The 20,307-nt window shown below is 35.5% G+C and overlaps 1 protein-coding gene and 1 long non-coding RNA gene across 4 annotated transcripts in view; one reads left to right on the top strand and one right to left on the bottom strand.

Moving 5' to 3' along the window:
• LOC136978760 (zinc finger protein 423-like) overlaps positions 1-20,307 on the bottom strand; it is a 56,126-nt gene that overhangs the window by 11,437 nt on the left and 24,382 nt on the right. The window contains exons 1-2 of one of the 2 annotated variants that reach the window (XM_067274582.1): positions 2,683-2,798; positions 1,988-2,202 (exon numbers count right to left, since the gene is read on the bottom strand). In XM_067274582.1, the coding sequence (XP_067130683.1) occupies positions 1,988-2,131 (144 nt within the window). In that variant the 5' untranslated portion in view covers positions 2,132-2,202; positions 2,683-2,798. Of the gene's footprint in view, positions 1-1,987; positions 2,203-2,682; positions 2,799-20,307 lie in introns of those variants that run through there. The other variant, XM_067274581.1, reaches the window with a different exon arrangement.
• LOC136978775 (uncharacterized) lies at positions 1,181-19,987 on the top strand. 2 transcript variants are annotated; one of them, XR_010881283.1, is made up of 4 exons: positions 1,181-1,351; positions 1,441-1,604; positions 1,716-1,841; positions 19,839-19,987. It is a non-coding gene; the product is annotated as an uncharacterized lncRNA (long non-coding RNA). The 2 variants fall into 2 exon arrangements; XR_010881282.1 differs by lacking the exon at positions 19,839-19,987 and adding an exon at positions 1,909-2,223.

Below are 20,307 nucleotides of genomic sequence, written 5' to 3'. Positions count from 1 at the left end.
GAAAGCAATGGAGGAGGAAAGGGGAGTGCACGTGAATGCTCTCCCTAATGATGGGGTACCACACCTTGCCCCTTAATTAACATGTTGATTAACACATCCTTTTTTTCCATCCAAGGCGATCACATTCACACATAAGTAATTTCTCGGCGCTGTTTTATTCCAAGCATAGCAGCGATGTTTTCGAGCGTTGTTTTCCGAACAGTTGTCAAGGGACAGGACAGGTGGTCGTGACAATGAAGCGAATAAGAGAATAGAAAAAAGTTTGCTGTGGTAAACAGCTAAAAAATAGCTCGAAACAAGCTTCCCGAAGTCATGTGCAAGACTCCGCTCTGATCTTGCCGACAGTAGAAGTGCTAAAGGTAGTTTATCTTTCTTCTAGGCCATAAAAACAGATTGCAGAGAAACGTTAAGAATGACATCGAAAAGATGGGTGACAATTGATAGAAAGGATATCTAGAGAAGTTGGCAGATAAAAGACAGCAATTATGAAAAGCTTTTATAACAACATCCGTCTAACACCACATCGATTTGTTCTTTTCCTTAAAAATAAAGCAACGATTCTATGAATTTACATCTCTAATTCTTTCGCAGAAATATTATTTTAAATACTATTACGCGTGATTTGTAGTTTGGGGGATAATTAAAACTGTCAACTCACACTTTTATTATTGCAAAGTCGTTAGAAATTTACCGAAATTAACGAAAACTTTCATTTTTGTTTTCACGAAAGAAATGGTGAAGTAAAATATCAAAAATCACTACTTTTAAACTGTTTTTTAAAAGAGAAAGTTTGCTACGGAGATTAGTTTTATGCGTATATACTTTGTCACTTTGAATGTTAAATATTATCTGGATGATGATGTAAGAGCGCTTATCTTATACAATGTGAAACATTTTTGCAACGTCAGTTTATGCTGAAAGTACTTCATTTAATATTATATAAGGCTATATTAGGTGAAGTATTAATAGATTGCATAGGCTCTCCTGTACATTGTTTCATTTAAAAAGTGGAGTAAAGAAATAATGCTTTCTAGCAAGAAAAAACAAGCTAATTATGTAATATCATCCAACAGTTTTGTAATAAACCTGTCATACTTAATACTACTGTTTCAATAAAAAAAAATCTATTGAAACATTTCATAAGAATCCAATCTTTTTCCTTTGTTACCGTAGTTAACAAACATGATCCATCCAAAGTATCAACATAACGAAGACAAGTTTCGTGCTCTTTAAAAAGTATTTTCTTGTTATAAGTTTTTATTAGAGAATTTTTTCGAATACATTTTCATATATTTAGGAAAATTTCAATATTTATAGAAAGAAAGAAAGGAAGGACTATGAACTGGATGAGGTAAGAATTGAAATGGTTTTGCCACTTGAAAACTGTTTTACATTCCAATACAAATGCCTAATAGAATATTCTATTCTATCGTAATGCAGTCAGACAAATTATAGGGTTCATTCTACACATTGGTTTATTTCCATATCTAATGATCTATGCCTAGCATTACCGGCTGAATCGCTTTCTCGGGTTGCTTCGTTATACCGTACAATAGAAGAATAACGCATTTCCACGGGAAAGCGAGTAATTTCAGAATATTTTAGTGAGTATACAAAGAATAACATCCTCGAGTAAATTAACATTTCTGTAAATGCTTCCAGATATTTAACTTCATTTGCAATATTAAAAGGATCTCTATTCTTTTAAATCTTAGAACTAATTCGTTCCTGCATCGTCCATGGTTGGATTTTGATGACGAGTTAAATATCTCGAAGGATCGACGTGGCAAGAGATGTCCTCCAGTAACAGGCACCGGATTCGATACCTCTCGCCCAGTCAGGTAATAATAATTAATATTCTAAGGATGAATTCGGAATTAAGTTGTATTAATTCGATGACCTTATAAGGTAATAAGGCGATCTCATATGCCCGAAGCTAAATCAAAGGCATCAAATTCCTCCCCCGCTCGAGAACCCTCACACCTACCTGTTCATGACGTTTTAAGTAACTGAGACGTGGAAATGCCTTGTCACAGAATTGACAGGCGTACGGTGTGCTTTCCGTCACTCCAATTGTATACGTCAAGTCTGCATCTGGGTCGGAGGGTGTGGCGCAGCTGGTGGGTGACATCGAAGTGGACTGATCGTCTGGGGTATCCGAGGAACGCCAAGAAGTTGGGGTTCCGAAACCACCGTTCAGACCTGAAAATATTCAACAAACTCAGATTTCCAATAAAACATTAAATAAGTTTACAAAACCGTCAACAACTTTTATATACTTATAATGTTAGAGTTTGAACCTTATAGGTGAAATTAAAAGGCAAAAGTTGGAAAAAATATTTCCAAGTTCTCACCGCGCTTCATAAAAATGAAGATAGAACTGAAACGGTAAAAAAGTTCGAACGACTAGACTGAAATTACGAGTTTTTCTTCCTTCTGTAAAAGCAGTTTTAGGTTGAAGTAACTTCATTCGTGTGAGACACCAATGGCTCGGGAACTTTTTAAGGAGTTTAGAATTGCCTTTGATACAAACCAACGGCCATAACACGACCAGATTTACATATACATGTCAACCAGTCAGAAGCTTTAGCTGCATTCTTATAACTTATCTACTGTTAACACGCTGCATCAAGAAAATAACGAGAAATCCTATAAGAAATATTTAAAGAAAAGAACGTTTACCTGACCGTAAGACGTAGTATTTCACTTGTCTGATATCAGAGATAAAATATCATCCGACGCTGTTGAAACAAGAACAGATTAATATTAATGGGAAACAGAACGAGTGCACATTGTAGCACAGGAGCAAGTGCTAGTGGGGCGTAACTGCAGCGACGGTCACTCTTCTGCTAAGCTGGCAACGTGCTGGAAGTGGTAGAAAGACACGAACCGGTCTGCCATCGACGGTCAGATACCGGCAATGCGGTGATTGGCTTGAGGGTAAGAAAGTCTTAACACCGGACATGGACCTAATTTAGAGAATATAACCTCGGGGTGCTGGAAGGTCGGATCAGCCAGTCAGGGCAGGAAGAAGGGAGCATTTAAAGGGACTCAACGCAATAAAGACATCAGTTGAAGTAGTGAAAGTCTCCCCGGGTCGAGATGGCAGGGCTATTATCTGTTCACCACCCACCAGAGACCATCTGGTACCAGGCCCTCTTCAGTCTTTTCCTCAAACTATGCGGGGTTTGCACTCCCTGCTGTAAGGGTGTTGTGGTAGCTCTAAGAAACGAATAAATTTCTCGCTAGTATGGTTCCTTTGCTTTAAAACTAAATCCGGTTAAGACAGCTGTTTGTCGAGGTCAGAATACAAATACCTTAACAACAGTTTTAGTTTAAATTGACTATCATGCGTGACTAATTTATAACTATTTTTGACGACAGCTTTTTAATACGATTGCGTTATCAGCTTTAATAAATCGCATTAAAATTTGCTGGTATAAAACAAATGGTAAGAGAAAAATTCCTTTGAAAATATTTAGAAGATTGAGGGAAAAAAGTCGTTGTCTCTAGTGACCGTGTCAGCATATTTGAAGAAGATTGAGTGTCTTCTTTGTCCCAGAGGTGAATTGTTTTGAGGCTGAGGAACAGCTGGGCGTGGAGTCCCCAAAGGGTGAACTTTTTCGACTTTATAGGAAACGGAACAAGTTACTAAAATGGAAGATCCAAGGACGCAGTTGGAGAACTTGTTCCGAGAATGGATTTTAAATGTTATCTTTTTGTTAAGCAATATCCAGTTTCTGCAACATCGAATTTTATTCTCAGCCTATCGAAAATGCATCTAACTATATTGTCAACATATCAAATCACATAATTTTATAATTATAATATATCTTAGGGTTAAATGCTATAATTATGCTAAACAATTTTCAGACAGCCGATTAGCTACTTCCATTAATTATAAAAATATTCTTAAAAAGGAGAATTCAACTTCATTATACCGAGAGGAAAATAATGCTTATAAATATCAAAGGGTGTGTGTAGCTAACTAGCCTACACCAAACACTGTGTCCACTTATTACGTTCTATATAGTCAAAAGTAACCGGTACAGCCCAAAGGTTTGTGGGGTATGGACGGCACCTACCCCTTGCACGTGGATAATTACTGTTCTATCACATACCACCCCCTTTTATTCTCCACCCTGATTTCTCTAACATGACCGCACATGGGGTGGTTCTTAGCTAATTAAGAGTCATTTTTTAAAACGTTGGCCTGTCACTCGTCTACACAGACAATTGCTTGGTATTTTTCAGCAGAATACATTAGACTCTAATCGGTATGTTTTAGTTTATGTCCGTTTTGGACGTGACAGATGGAAATGACGGGGTGATGCGGTCTTCTCCCACTCAAGAACTTTGAAGCACCTATCTTAGAATAACCTTGACTACGCCTCGGACAACACCCAAAGCTTCTATGTGAAAAACCCTCGTGGGGAGAAATAAAGAATCACCCTCGAGTAATGCTAAACAAACGGTCGAACAAAATAAAAGCACCTGCCCGACGAGTCTAGTGTTTTTGTGGAAGACCTTCATCCGTTACGCTAGACTTCACATATCGTAAATAAGTTTAAAAACATGCATTAAGAATTCTGGAGCGTTTACACATTACAATGCACCCGGTTGGATATCATTACAGGCATAAAAGCGCTTCCACATCCATCGAAAACGTTTCCTCACTAATTGTAATTAACAAGGTGGATCTATGGTTCCCTCGGGACAATAATGAGATTCGAAGAAAATCCGCATGGCATAAATTTTCGGTAGCAAAAGCTTAGCTTAAAAGCTTAAATTCTCTGTTTTTAATAAAGAAAATAAAACTTGCCATTCAAATATTCGAATGGAAAATGATAAATCTACTCCTCCCGTATCGGATTACTGGAAATATGGCGGAAACAAAGTGTGGCCAATTGTTTTTGAATGCCTACCAGGTTTCCGTTGGGTCCAACTAGTGATCAATGCTAGAGATGTCTCTTACATTATCGAATCCTGTTATAATTCACCGGGCAAGCTAACAATGGCAGGGAACACCCACGCACAATTCCGTATCTCGAAGGTGGATAAAACATCGCTAACATGTTGACAAGTTTGAATTTATAAATCGAGAAACGTCGTAATGTTGCCAAACAAAAGGAAGGGCGTGTTGTATGATTAACAAGGCTTTTAGGTTATCGGTTTTTATGCGGAAGTTTCGATTGATGCGGTCAAGGGGCTAAAGATGACGAAAAACTCCCGTAAATTTTAGAAAATGCCCTACTTTCTCTCCAATCAAACCGAACTGTTTGCAAGATTTTTTTACAGACATTTTCAATGTTTTGGCAACGTTTTGCTTCGCTAAATTTATTCACTAAAATATATTTTAAAAATAAAAATTAGTGTATTCTTATAGTGGTGATTACGTATATTCTTAATATGTTGCTTACATACTAATTTCCGCAAAACTAAATTTTGAATAAATTCAAATTTAACTGTGATAGAAATCTTATTACAAATGCTGAAAAAGAAATCATCATAACAACGATACAAGAATAAGCATAAACACTTTATAGTTATACAGTAGTTATATTCCAATAAACAGCATGTGTCTGGTTTGAATCTTATATCACATTTTGGAAACTTTGCATGCATACATCTGCCGGTTTACTCTGTATGATTTAACTAATGCACTAGCGAGTCGGTGCCGTTAGACTGCCACATCAGATTCATATATATCTGACGAAATTATATACAGTTACATCAGTTCATACAATGTCACGGGACAATACCTGAACCACATTAGGAGCACCAAAGGGATGCAACCGACGGGATTAGTAGACATGTGGCAGGCAAGTCGGAGAATTTAATGATCACCTACACTTTGCTATCTACGATAGCAACGACTAATAAAACAAGAGACTCGAATAAAGTGAATCTAACCATTCTGTTTGTAGTCGATAAACCGAGAGATGTGTCAAAGATAGGAGAACTGGAAGAAATATTTCATTTGGTTTCTATTAAAAATCTGTTTTAACTACTGTTTCGAACTTGTTGAATTAGAATAGGAGTTAAATGCCGAATCTTCTGTACCCAAAAGGAATCTATCAATGCGTGATGCTTACTAAATGATGTATCCTTGTTGAAAAAAGCGGCTTAATGCGGCTGGAATTAGTGTTATCTTTTATGCCAACCTTCCATTAGCTGTCGACTATCCATCATCTAGACAATTAAGTGCACAGTAGTCCAAGACTAACTTGAAGGAAGAGGTAGTCTATATTAACGTCATTAACATCAATATTTGCCAAGACAGTAGTCGACTTTATTTGCCATTTCGGACATAACAATCGTGGAATAAATAAAATCCGAGCTATTAGAAAAGTTTAGCGCTCGCCAATCGTCTATTGGATTTTTCTATTTTTTGGCATTTTTGCCAACTGTCGAGAGGAGGAGAAAAGCTATATTAATATCGATATGTCACTCAAGCCAAACTCATTAAAGCTTAGAACTTGATGAATAACTGAGTTCCGCCCTTATAATGGAGAAAAGCTTGCTTATATTACTCGAAAAGATTAAACCAATTCGTCTCCTGTATATTGACTGTCTGCAGATAGAAGGGTCTTCAAAACTCAATGACAGGTATATGTGATGACATAAAGCTGAAAAATTATGAAGCGAATGATGAATATTCTCCAAGTTTTATTCTAGAAATGATTTTATGATCTTTTGATGATAAAACTAGGAATTAATTAGATATTAAGAGAGGTAATTAAAGTTTTATAGGATCTAATTAACCGATGATTTTTATTTAGTAGGACATTTATATCGTTTAGAATTAATAGAACAAATTATATTGCTTTAATCTTTTATAAAACTATCTTTTTTTAAAGGACTTTATTAAGAATTCAAAAGTCGATTTCGATTCATTTTCTTTCTGATATCATCAATTCGCCTTACCTAAAATCTATTTTTAAACTATAAATTTCTGTAATTGAATGCAAAATTTGGCTTAATTCCATCCAATAAGATGTTTCTGTATAAAAAAAATTCGATACTTCTACATAAAATTCGCTTAAATTACAACCGAAAACATTCTTCTCGTAAGAGAAACGAAATCAGAACAGGACTTCTACGCCAATTAACATCTAGATTACATCCAAAAATCAGATCCTAATCACCTCTAGTAGTATCGTTTACATGATCTAGTTTTAAGCAATCACTGCCAACCTTTCAACCTTTCAGAGGTGACATTAATTTACAGCAACATCGGGGCGTATGCCTTTTAAAGAAGCGATTCCTTACAAAAGTACCGATTAATAAATAACCGATTATCATCAGTAGAATGTCATTAGTCAGGCGTTTTTTGATAAGTTTCGATTAAAAAAGAACAGCTTCCGATCAATTAGACTTAATGTACTTGTCACTGTAGACGATACTTGGGATGAGAAACAAATTATTGGCTCCAGTTGCAAAAAGTAATTGTAGTTAGTGTCAAAATAGAATTTAGATATTAGTTGGAATCGAAGATGAATTACAAAATGTAGAAGTATATTAATTGTATGCATTTGTCATCGAACATTTCTGTTAATAAAACGATCGTACATATCTACATGGAATGGATAGAAAGGAAAAAAAAAACAACATCTTATTAAGCTTATCGAAAATAGCAGATGCCAGTTCTCAGCAGGTAAAGGTGCCAACACGTGACAAACAATGCATTAAGAGCAACCAATCTTCACACGGGATTCGAAGCCAGAAATAATTAGATCATGAAATTATTCGATCCATCAACTCGCCTCAGGGTTCAGCGGACAAGTTGCTTTTTCCATTCTTCTCTATTCCAAGCGGAAGGGGACAGAAAAGAATGAATTAAGGGGAAAAAACGAATTAACACTTTGCAGCTATTAGGCTGTGAAACCGCTGTAACTCTCTGAAACGCGCAAGTACCGAATGGAATAGAAGAAAAGCGAAAGAAGAAGGGGGAAAAAAACTAAGTCGAGTAGAGAGTAGTTTAATGAACAGATAATTTTAATTTCACCCATCACAGGCCAGCAGGTTAACATTCCACAATTCCTCCCCTTAGCCGTCTGTGTACACAAAGTGAATGACACATAAACCTTGTTGGTAGGTAATTAATGGAAGGAAATGGAGGCGAGTTTTTAGGCTAATTAAAGTTCTCAACCCCCTCCCTTCTCTCTAACGTTCTCCACAACCTTTCAGAGCTGCCTCTCCCTAAACATGAAGGTGGCTTTGTTGTATTGCAGATGTTTTTCTAAAAGAATATTCGTCACAATACTATCGATATAAAAAAATCATTTTTTTCTCAAATGAAACTTAGAAATTATTAATTTTTTTTATACCTAAACTATATTAAGATAAAACTATTTACAAAATAATTTTCTTTTATTATTAATATATCAACAATTAAATTACGCATTAGTTGGTTGCTAATGCGTGAAGATAAGAACGATGAAAATGAATATGAACAAATGTTCGAATAGCTCCTTTTCTGTTACCTTGACAAGTTTAGTTATGCTATTCACTTCGCATAACGTATTCGTTTTGACACTAAAGAATGGTTTACGTGCAGAAAAATAGTACATCCTCGTGTCATCACTTTACGGAGAGATCACATGTGATGTCCTAGTCCTATATTATCGCGTGCACAACTACAGATTATCCCACTTCTGGCACGAACACATGTCGTGATCCAATTATTTGTTGAAAGTGACGAGCTTGACCTATCCAGTGATTAAAATTAAATCTATTCCATAGTTTTATTTTAAGATTTTTCTTATATTTTGAGGTTAGAGGTAAGTGAAAAGAAACTTAAATATGGCCTGTCACACGAAGTGACGTGAACAGTTCTTACCCAACAATTTTGACGAATATGTATTGTTAGAGGAAAAAGTCGACGAAATTAAAAAAAGGGTTACGAAATACTGAAGTAAAAGATTTTTATTGTTTGAATCGAGATAAAAAGTGCACAATTTCGGAGAAGATCCTTCGTCTAATCTCCTATTACAGAAGACTAAATTGGTTGGTGTTGCTTTATATTGTCAATTTTGCTACATTTTAGGCGTGGTAACAAGTTTTTCGCATCTTAAATCCGATAAGTAATAGTAGGGAGACATGAGAGAACCCTTGTGATAATTTCCCTTCGGCATGATTTCTTTTCCTCGTGCAGGTGCTCCTTGTTTAAAGAATAAGGGGTTGGAAGTTGTTGAAAGGAGAAGTGTGGTTTTATTGTATAAACCTAGTCATTGCTTACTTCTTTTGTCTCTTTTAATATTCATGATTTGGCCCCGGGGGGCTACGAGCTATCTAGGACGTGACGGACTGCAACTTCACGTGATAATCAACGACTTCACTTCTCACGGTTGGACCCACCACATAGATCGTGTTGTTACATTACTACTAATACCACACACCGTCAAATTGCGATTAGCCTATATATCATTCTCTGATGAGAAAACATCTCGGACATTCGAAATATTCAAAATTATTGCAGATAAAAAGACTAAAATAAATGAAACTTGGAAATTTTTCCTCTTACAGAATGAAAAATAATAAAGACAATTCTATTCTAATAAAAATAGACCCTTTTTGTAAAAACGAACATATAAAAAAGAATTGATTTATCGTTTTATAACTTGAAAACTGATTAAAGAATACATGTTAAAGACCTATTGTATTCATGTTCATGATAAATTATCAATTCTGTTAGACAATTCCAATTTTTTTCATGTTCAGATAAAATCATCTTAATTGAGTTAATGTTTATAAATTGTGCAGGATTAGTCACAGGTTATCATTTAACCAGAACAATCTGAGAAAAATTCGAATTTCTGAACATTTTTTTCCTTCTTTTTTTCCCCTAATCGAAAAAACTGAAAAACTTTTTCGTGAAAATAGAATTCATCGAGACTTTTTCCTCAGGCTCACACATGAAGGGAATGACGTCACGAATGGAAACAGGCAGAAACTGTCAAACGTTTTAACCCTGCGAGCTACACATTAACCTGTTACGACAGTTCGCGGGTCGCCGTACCATCATGTGGGATGTTCCATGCGACTTGGATGAACAGGTCAACAGACGGATGAAGTCATGGAAGAGATTTCTGTGACTTGACTTTGAACGATGAAATTAAGTGTTTTGTCACTTGTGACCAGTTTCCATTACATTCCCTGTTCAGGTCCGTTGGAGAATTTTTTTTTTTTTTGGCTATATGAGTTATATTTTTCTTTACGGCGTTAAGTATCACGGACCAAAGAGCAAATAAGCAATTAAATCGAGGGATCTTTTACTTGTTCTTGCGGAAGAATAATAACGAACCGAAGCTCGGTTAATCAATTCAGATTCCTGTTTTTGTTAAAATTAAAAAGTGCCGTGTTCTTGGCAGCAAGTTTGTCTCTTGTTTTTCGATTAGATTTTAAAGATAGTGAAATACTGGTTGAAGCGTTTTTCCCCCCCCCCTAAATATATGCTGTAAATCTCCGATGCAGAAGTAGAATTTTAATGCTATTTAAATATTTAAAAGTTGCCTTTGTGCTAAATTACAACTTTAATGTGATTTTTTAATTCATTCGACACTGATAATACAAATACAATTGACGACCAATTCAGATTATTGTAAAGTAGAACGTGCTATCGATTTTGGTGAGTTCTGCTTGAAGAGGATGCACATTCACGTGACTACGGCGATAAGGTTTGTATTCGAATAAGTTTATAATGTGTAGGGTAACACTAGTTGACGTCGTTGGAGCGGGTGTGGTTTTTGTCAGGTCCGTCACCGGAGGGTGCGGCCCAAGACACCCTGATACAATCGGTCAGTTGGTACCCTGATCCGCTGCAGCAATTAATCAGCCTAGCAGAGCCCTTCATACTCGCCTTGTAATGTTAGGGACGCGGTACTGTGAGCAACAATTATCGACAGCTTCAGGCAGAACTCGTTTCTTACGAACCAAATATGGTTCTTCCTCTTCTTGGCTGTGATATGAATGTCACCTAAGTTTGCTGGCCCGAAGGAAGAGAGTTTAGCTTCTACCGAAAGGAAAATGGTGTGTGTTAATAGATTAGGAAGCAATTTTTCACTGCTTCAATTCTCCCTTCCTTTTATAATAGTGGCAAGACAATGATTCGTGCAATTATAAATAAAATAGAAAAATGTTAACGACTAGCACCAAGTGACGCTAAAATTTCGAAGATAAAACACACTCTTATTCTCGTAAAATCTTAATTTCGAATCTAGTTGCTTTAGCAAATAGAAATTATTAATATTGTTCCAAAAAATTTGAATAATAAAAATTGTTTTGAAAAAAAAATTACAAAAATGTTTACGGATGTGTATTTAATAAAGATGTTATTCGCCTGGAATTTGCATTGTTTTTAAAAATTCATTTAAAATTCATAGCACCTAGTAAAAAGTTCCCCCTCACGCAAATTTCTTCTAACAAATAAAGGATACCTTTCAGTGTTGAGTCTGTGTGTCAACAATAACCCAACCAGCACACGAAAGGACGTGAACTGGGAGGAGTTGCATCCTTAGTACCAACATATTCCCCCCAAACAGAAGGGGAGGATGAAACACCGTCCCAAACCCTTCACGACTTCCAAAGGCTGATAAAGATGTAAACCACGTCGTACTATTAAGATAGGTAAAGCAGCCATTAAAGAGGCGAGGTGGCCAAGCAAACAGAGCTGGCAGTTTGGAGGCAACCAGAAACTTCACAACTAATGATCTAAGTGAAAGGACAATGATGAAGACAAAGATAGATTGTTAGGAGGACGCTGGAAAAAATAATAATGGAGGTCACTTGCCTCAATACGCCCCAAAAGAGAAATGAGGAGAACGTCTTTCACTTTCAATTCACTAACTTATGTCCCCTGGAACACGATAATAGCTACAGTTTGCTTCTTGCGCTAAAATTGTATATCTTTGGACTTTAGATGAAATCCTCTTCAGGGGTGTTAACATGTAGAACTAGGAGTGTCCTTAGTCTTATTCTTAACATGGCTCGGCAGGAGGTGAGGTTAAACAGTGGAAACTCCCCAACGGACCTGCCAATCAGCCTCATGTCACCTGTCTTCCCTCTACCTACGTAACTGTTGATGGCATTGATAAACAGAACAAGGACGTCTTTCCTGCTATAGTGGCAATATTCAATGGCACATTCATCGCAACCATAATTTTAATCATCTTGGTCATTTAATGATTGATAAATTAAAAACAAAACGATTATTTTCCTAATGAGATGTCAACCGTGCCAACTACTACTTATAATTGCTTTTCTATCTCAATAATATCAAATTTGATGAATTATTATTCTGGTATTAATCTGCCATATATGATATGCCCAAAAATTATAACAACAAATAATTAATTGAAATAACAAATTAAGATAATTATAATCGTTCTCTTTGAAGCATGAGATCATCAACAGGCTATTCGCCTTATCATAAAACTTTAGCAGTGACCATTAAAAACATCTGGCGCCTTAGAAAAAAAGTAAACGTGCCATTGATGTGCACCCATACTAGACAATGCCAACCGTAAATAATTTGTAAGCCCTTCTTACAGATGATAGAAGACTTGATAATGCACTCAAAGTTAATCAATCCGGCCACTGACAATTAAATAACTATGCTAATAAGGTAAGCACTATACGTTAATCGTTTGCTACAATGATTTTGAAAGAAATAATAAACACGAATTGTATTAGAAAGAACTTTAGGAGTTTATCTTCCCTCCTAAAATTAATTTATTATTATTGTTATATGTAACGATTAATTTTTCAAACCCCTCCTGAGAACAATTTTATCTCGATAAAAACTTCATTCTATTCATTTCTTCCGGAATTTTGAGTTCAATTAATCATAACACTACTTCGATTTAATTATTTTTTAATTAGTTAACGGTTAATTAATTTGCGAATACAAATTCCTTAAATTAGTTTCTTTTCTACTTTAAAAAAGAAGAGAGTTAACGGAAGAAGGACGAGGAAGAGAACAAAATAAATGTAGCATTTAACATTTTTGGCAAGTAGGAAAAGCCAGAAAACAGAAAATAAAATAAGAAAGCATAAAAATTTCAGCCCATTGCGTGTTGGCAGTTGTAGCAAAGGACAATGACTGGCTTACACAATAGACCAAGAGTGACCGGTTAGTGCACCTCGTCTCTCTGAATACATCTAGTGTTTTGGAGACAGTAAAACGGATCTGACAGATACGAAGACACGGTAGCCATAGATACGTAGCGCAACCTACAATTTCGGCATCTGTCCCGCTATCTGAAAAGTCGAGACAGATACGTGAGTTCTAACTTCACCGGCACCGTATCTGTACTAGAAACATTGCCCCTTACAGTTAAAAAAGGGGGCGAAACTCTTTTCCGTGTGTTCACGTGCCTTCGCCATACCCGGAACCAGTACTTATAAGGTGTACTGGCTATCTCTTAAACTACAGTGCGTTAGCGAGCTTATCTGCAGATGTGGCCTTGTTATTGTTGGCTCCAGCAGGTAGCAAAATGATGGATAGCTACTGCCGCATACTCCTCTCTAAAGTGATGACCGGCGTCCGGTCTCTCGGTAGGGTCTCTACAACAATAGATTGTTTCTTGGTGGCAGATTTCCTGACCGGCGACAAGGGCAGTAAAGCGTATAGATAAATGCCTTCAATTATAAGAAATTCGATTGGAAACCCAAACCGAAGATTCTACTCCGATATAAAACGCGATAAAAACATAAAATATTCTAAATGACTATTAAGCAAAGTAATGAAATATCTTTTCTATCTAATTAAATCTTTAAAAAAAACACTTTTGCTATTCGATGAATTTAATTAACGCTTAAAATTTTGATTTAATTGTCAGTTAAGAAGGCGATTTTTGTATAAATGTTCCCTGTCACGTTATAAGTCATATCAGATTTAATCTTCCAATTAAGAGAATTTGCAAAATGTGAAGAACGCGCAAATGAGTTCAAATTTCTTCGATAGGTGAAGAAGGGGAGGAAAAAAACTTACATAATGACCCTAATTTTACTCATTGTAATTCCCCTTCACAATTCCAAGAAATGACCTGCATACTGGAGTTAAGTTGACATTCATACAATATGTACTAGAACATGCATTTCTGATTTTTATCTTCGGTGCCCCCCTACTCTCGCGTCTCGCTACCTTTCTGTCAGTTTCGAAATAATGAGTGTTTCTTAACTGTTCAGATGATAAAAAATTTGAACAATAATGCAGAAAAACTATTGGAGAAAAACTAATCTATTACAAATCATTTTCATTTCAAACGCATCACAGTTTTTACATTAAGTAATTTCTATAACTTAATGATCTAAATTAACAATTTCTTTTCCATTTATAGAAAATGTTAATAAAAAGCATTATAATCCTTATTATTATGCTTTTAATATACAGAATAATATAATATGAAGTTCATCTCTAGAATACGTAGAATGGACAATAGGTACATAGTAGGTCTATACTCTTTTTCAACATACGGTAGCAGCTCTCAGTAGCTATTCTATTTCCAGTAGTTATGATTTGTATCGTATTATACACAAAACATTTTTTCGTTGTACAAACGCCCAAGCGGTGTAAGAGGATACAGAATTGGCGAACTGCCGTCTTCCATACAGATTTACTCGTACGACTCGATATATTTCTTGAGTACTCATCGTAAAGTCGTGGGTGTGGTCTCGATTCGATTCAACATCGAGAACACACCACTGCACGTCTAGAATACAACGAGAATTAATATGCCGATAAATTTAAGTGCCCTCGACTCTACTAGATGGAATCTGAACCGAGTTAACAATGGAGAGTGACATGTATATAAACTTGCCAGCTACTCCCGCTTTAACGATAAGTCGATTTTTCTTCTCCACCAGCGATTCGTACCACATTTCTTTTTACTAGTGTTAAATTTATGTTTTTTAAACTCGGAGCATGAGTTTTTTTTCTACCGTTTGGTCGTGATAACCCAGATTATTGTACAAATCAAAGTCAGGTTTTTGTGCACGATATAATCACCTGTGCGATAAAATGTTTTGGTAATTGGACAAATTTCTTACGTCAACTTGTTATTAGACTGGTATTTTATCGCTTGCTTAATCATATTGACCAAAGTTTAGCAATCGTATCAAATGAGAAAAAAAAAAGTGCATGGATGCCAGTCAGCGAAGGAGTTGATGGCATATCAATGTTTAAAGTATAGCACAAAAAACCGTACCATAGAAGCTGCGTGTTGTGACTTCACACGTGCAAATTTGGGGTCGAAGATTCTATGAAATCAAAATAGTTCCGCCAGAAGAAATCAAAAGAGGAAGAGAGAAAAACCTTTAGGTAGCTACACTAATAATATATTTCCAAGCAATTACAAATGACACCGTAATAGTTTCCTGTGTACGTCCGATCATTAATGTGTTAGGATAAAGCAGAAAAAGATTGCTACCTAATATAGAGACAACACGCGATGAACGCGTCTTCCTATCTGATACAGCAAAGGAGATACACCCCGAAGGCAAAAGTAGATTATTTTTATCCATCTTATCTCTAGTGAGATAATAATCTATAAAATCTAAACTTTATATCCAAAGGATCCTTTCTTAGTCATGTTTGGAATACGTGCATATGCAAGACTCCAAAAAAAAGAACAAAGCAGGCGCATAAATTTAGCCTTTACACAGCTTTAAAGACATTAAATAAATCATGTAATAATTTATTTTTCTGTCCGAAACGATTCAAGTTGTGTAATCCACGTACAAATGTAGAAATCCGTAGGTTAAAAACAAATTTTATGCTTTGAATCAAGTCGTTACTGCTAATCACTGATTATAACTCACGAATGCTTTACAGAATGAAAAGATGCCCTCTTCGGAGGTGGTCCCAAGAAGATATTGAGATGCGAAGGTGATGAAATCGAGTGATAGTAGAGTTTTACCGATGCGTCTAGCAACGTTAAGGTGATTAATGTAACTGCATAAATATGAAAGAGCCGTACTGCTAAGCTATAATTAGTCAATGCTAATGGGCCAATTAAAATTACTTATTAAAAATACAGAAATACGAGCGGAATTAAGAGAAGAAAGTATTCAGCTTGAACGTCTAAATTATTTTCGGATGAAACTATGCTAATTATAGACAATGCCAACCTATTAATAAGCTTATCAATAGAGTATATCGAAGAATGGTATAATAGAAATTATAAAAAACAATTAGTAAAGTTATTCGGAGACCAGTTATAAGAAGACCGAGAGTGCGCTTGTGGATATAACCAGAAGTGCAAACACGAAGCACAAACAATAACCGATTAGCTGAAGGTAATAGACCTGCTCTGTATGCCTGATGTCATTTCGATTGTTCTGTCAAACGATAATTGGAGGGTACGTGACTATTCCCCCCTGTTTCTGCTCGCAGCGGGATAGGTTACATGTTCCGTACAGCTTAGTGTGTTTAGGAAATTATAGATGAGAATAGAACAAAATACACATTGTGTTGATATTCAGCATGCGAAATTTTTCTTTATAGATAGGTTCAAAAAACATTTGGCCGCTTTGTTCCTTCCATCATCTGATAAAAATCTCAAGTTTTGCGCCTGGTTCTTGCGAATTGCGGTATTAATCCGTGCTGCAGGGGTTGTAAATAAATACTGGGTCTCTCTTAATTCTTTGGACGAATTCATAATAATAAAGTTGGTGGACGATTATCTATTTTTAATCGGAATTGCGAATTAAGTGTGTGTTTGTCGTCATCCACTCGGCCTGAATGCACCTATTCGAAAATGAGTGTGGCATGCGTATTCGTAACAATAGAAAACCAACCCATCTGGTATTTTTATTACCTACTAAAAATTTTAACCACATTTCTCCTCTCTTCCGTTGTACATTCGGTTTCATAGCTGGACAGACGGTTGGGCATAAAACGCCCAAAATGTCCTGAAAATAAATATCACCGGAGATCTCCCTTCGTACATAAAAACGTAAATATGAGACGGTCAATAAAATGGAATCCTTGCTTTCTTTTTCGATAGCAAATAACGTTGTTTTATTCTATTCCATTCTAGAATCGTATCTATCGTTATCTTGGCGAGTAAATTGGATTTCATAATTCCTTTCTTCGTCCTTCTTTCCTACAGACGGACCCCACTCAAACCTTCCGGGCTAAAATATTATAGACGTACATAAATAAGACAATATATCTTTCGCTACTGCATTTCTTCACGACTTTTGAATAGGAATGTGGCTTTGGTCATAATGGAAACTCCTATAAGCGACTCACTCGCTCTTTATCAGATAGAAAAATAAAAGTTACAACCGAACCCATATTAATAATCGAGCATTCTGCAAATTTCATTTTTTACTAAAAGCTGATCGAGCAGAAGGGTTGACTTAACTCTTCAAATAGTAAAAATGTGACTTATTGAAATAAATAATTGGCCAAGAGACGAGTGAATGAATCAAAATTGTAACTACTGTAATTATGATTTTTATGAATTTTGACAGGCATTAGAAAGTAGCCCGAGGCTGGTTGTCTGCCCGTGCAAACCTAATAAGAGCTTTTTATTATTTTCGTCTTAGTAAAATAAATTTTAACTAGAAAATAGTTGAATTTATATATTTATTGTGAAACTATTTTTCTCATTTAGAAGTTCTTAAAAGTTGGACGAAATTGAATCATTAACTTCTTTTAATGTTTTTAGCGATGCGTATTACTCCGTTGTCGACTTTCAAAGTTGCAGTATAACGACGAGGAACAATCACGAGAAAATAAAGGAAAATTTCCCCGGTGACTAAAACCTGCACAAAGCATTCCGTCGTAACAAATGGATGCAAACATTAGCAGTCGTTTGTATATTAAAACATAACTGTGAGAACGTCCTGAGGCCAATACAGTTGCTAAATTTAATCTCACTCAGGCATATTAACAAGCATCCCCGGTGATCAGAGAGTTGCTGAAACTATTACCATTAAAACAACTCCCACGATAGTTAGACTTTTAAAAAGGGCTTTAGTTGGATCTAAGCAGTGACAATAGGTTCGACAGGGGACCAACCCAGACAGACGATTCAATTATCCTTAGTGGCATCACAACCTGCATTGGGGTGGCAGAGAGGCCAATCCATAGATACCGTACTCTTCTCATTAAGTTTTCCATTCTTGCAGAGTCCCTTGAGCTCCATCTTCCCAGCACTTGGTGTCTTGTTAGTGAGGACCGGACATTAGCGGGGCAAGGGTTCGAGACCTGCTGCTACAATTATGACGGCAATAAGACCTGGTCCCTAGTGGCAACCGTGAAGATATAATGTTGTGGGGATCGTGCAGTCCGGTATCATCCCCTTACTACTCGAGGGAATTGTGCTTCTCTTACTACCACGGGGCATTGTGGTGATCGTTTATGCGGTCATATCACATCGCTCTTAGCATCTAGAAAATCCAGAAATAACCCAATCACTCACTCACCGTTTTCTGATTTAAATGATAAACTAACAAACAGGGGGTAATTGATATTTTTAGAAAAGTAATCGTTAAATCCATATTTGAATATTAATAAAAACATCCCTTCGTATAATTTAACAAACATTGCTTAATTTGATGTGTTTTTATTAATATTCAAATCAAAATTTATGTAGTTTTATTAATAAAAAATTTATCCTTTAAATCATTAAAAAGAGAATCAGATATTTTAACAAGATCTATTGAAAATGAATTCGGAAAACAAACGATATTAGGAAAACGTTATCCTTGGGAGCATTCGGAAGCAAACAATTGGAACTCGGACACGACAAACAAGAATTTTTTCTTCTTCTATTATTTTTTCTGTGTTACCCAAATTGCTTAGGGAATTAAGATCGGATCAAAGTAAACGTCCGAATGAGCATCACGTAAAACGGTCATCCCAGATCAACTAATTGTTTTTGAAAAGATAATCGTACGCATTAATAACTGATGTAGACCATCTTTTTTCATCGAATGCTTAATATTTTATAAGACGTTTTTATCTATGAGATCTGTATCCTAGTACAAAAATTTCCTGATTGATGTCCATCGTTTTAGCTCTAAAATTAGTCTTCTTGATATATAAATTTTCTCTGACGTTCCGATATTATCTTGTTTACCTCTCTCGTATCAAAGAAAACAGCGAAAACTATTCTAATTATACGAAAAATAATATTAATAAAAATGCGATAACGTTTAAAGCATTTACTTATCACTTGTTTTTATTTACGAAGATATTGCGAAAACAAAAAAAAAATATATATATCAATATCTGAAAACGGTTTCGATTCGACAGAAAAACGAAGCTAAAAGTACCGTGTCAGCTGGTTGTCGATAATATCAACAACGGCTGCAGTCTACTTATCAGTGCATTTATCAGTCAGCCATCATTGGTAGAGCAGCAGCCAGTTTTCTGTCAATAAAGTATGTGACAGCAAAGCGGGATGATGGTGCAGCAGCGGCTCTGGTGACGTCAGCTTAACGTTGACACCTCTAATTAGACCCCTGGTGTTGGATTTGTGTAATTACTCCCGTGCACAGATTATGAGCAATCCATCAAATCGCACTTTGTTAAATACAAAGCGGGTTTACAGCTAGAACTTTTTGGGTGAGAGATTTGAGAATCTGAGAGCTAATATTAGCCGCGTTCTTTTTTGATCCCTTCTGGAATTACTCTCCAGAAGCACCGTATAATTAAAGCAAACGTTCATTTCTCTAACACATCAACCTTTCCTACACACAGGAATGTTATTTTAAATTATTTTAATCTAGCCTCTCTTTTATATATATATATAGTATAAAGTACGGCTGAAAATGCTATTTAAAATATTTATTTATTATTGATCAATATTTTTTAACTATAGAAGTTGCAGATTGGTTTTTGTAGTCCCAGTCGAATCGAGTTGATGAGATGGAAGACCGTTGGGATTGCATTAAGAATCTTAAAGGATGTTTTCTTTACAAGCGAATATGGATGAATAATTGAATAGAATAAAATCAAAATATAAAACTATTCTTGCACATTTGATCAAGATGTTGAGATTTTTTTTATTCTTTTTTTCCCTTTGCCAAAAGCAATAATATTATGACATTTTGTTTTCCAATTTTTGCCATTTAACAGTTTAGGTGTTATATTTTTTAAAAGATTTAAATTATTTTCGAATATTTTATAATTTAAATAAAAAACAAAACAATTATCTAATAGAATTATGTAATTACACAAATCTGGAAGAAAAATGATTCGATAATTAGATACTAAATTAGATGATTTTCTCATCTTGAGCAGGAATAATTTGAAATAGGAATTTTTAATAATATTTAAATTAAGTTTCG

The sequence above is a fragment of the Centruroides vittatus genome, unplaced genomic scaffold, assembly GCF_030686945.1.
Source record: "Centruroides vittatus isolate TY-2023 unplaced genomic scaffold, ASM3068694v2 contig_549, whole genome shotgun sequence".
Taxonomy (NCBI): domain Eukaryota; kingdom Metazoa; phylum Arthropoda; class Arachnida; order Scorpiones; family Buthidae; genus Centruroides; species Centruroides vittatus.
The sequence above is the reverse complement of the archived record's forward strand: the minus strand, read 5'-3'. Positions and strand labels throughout refer to the sequence as shown.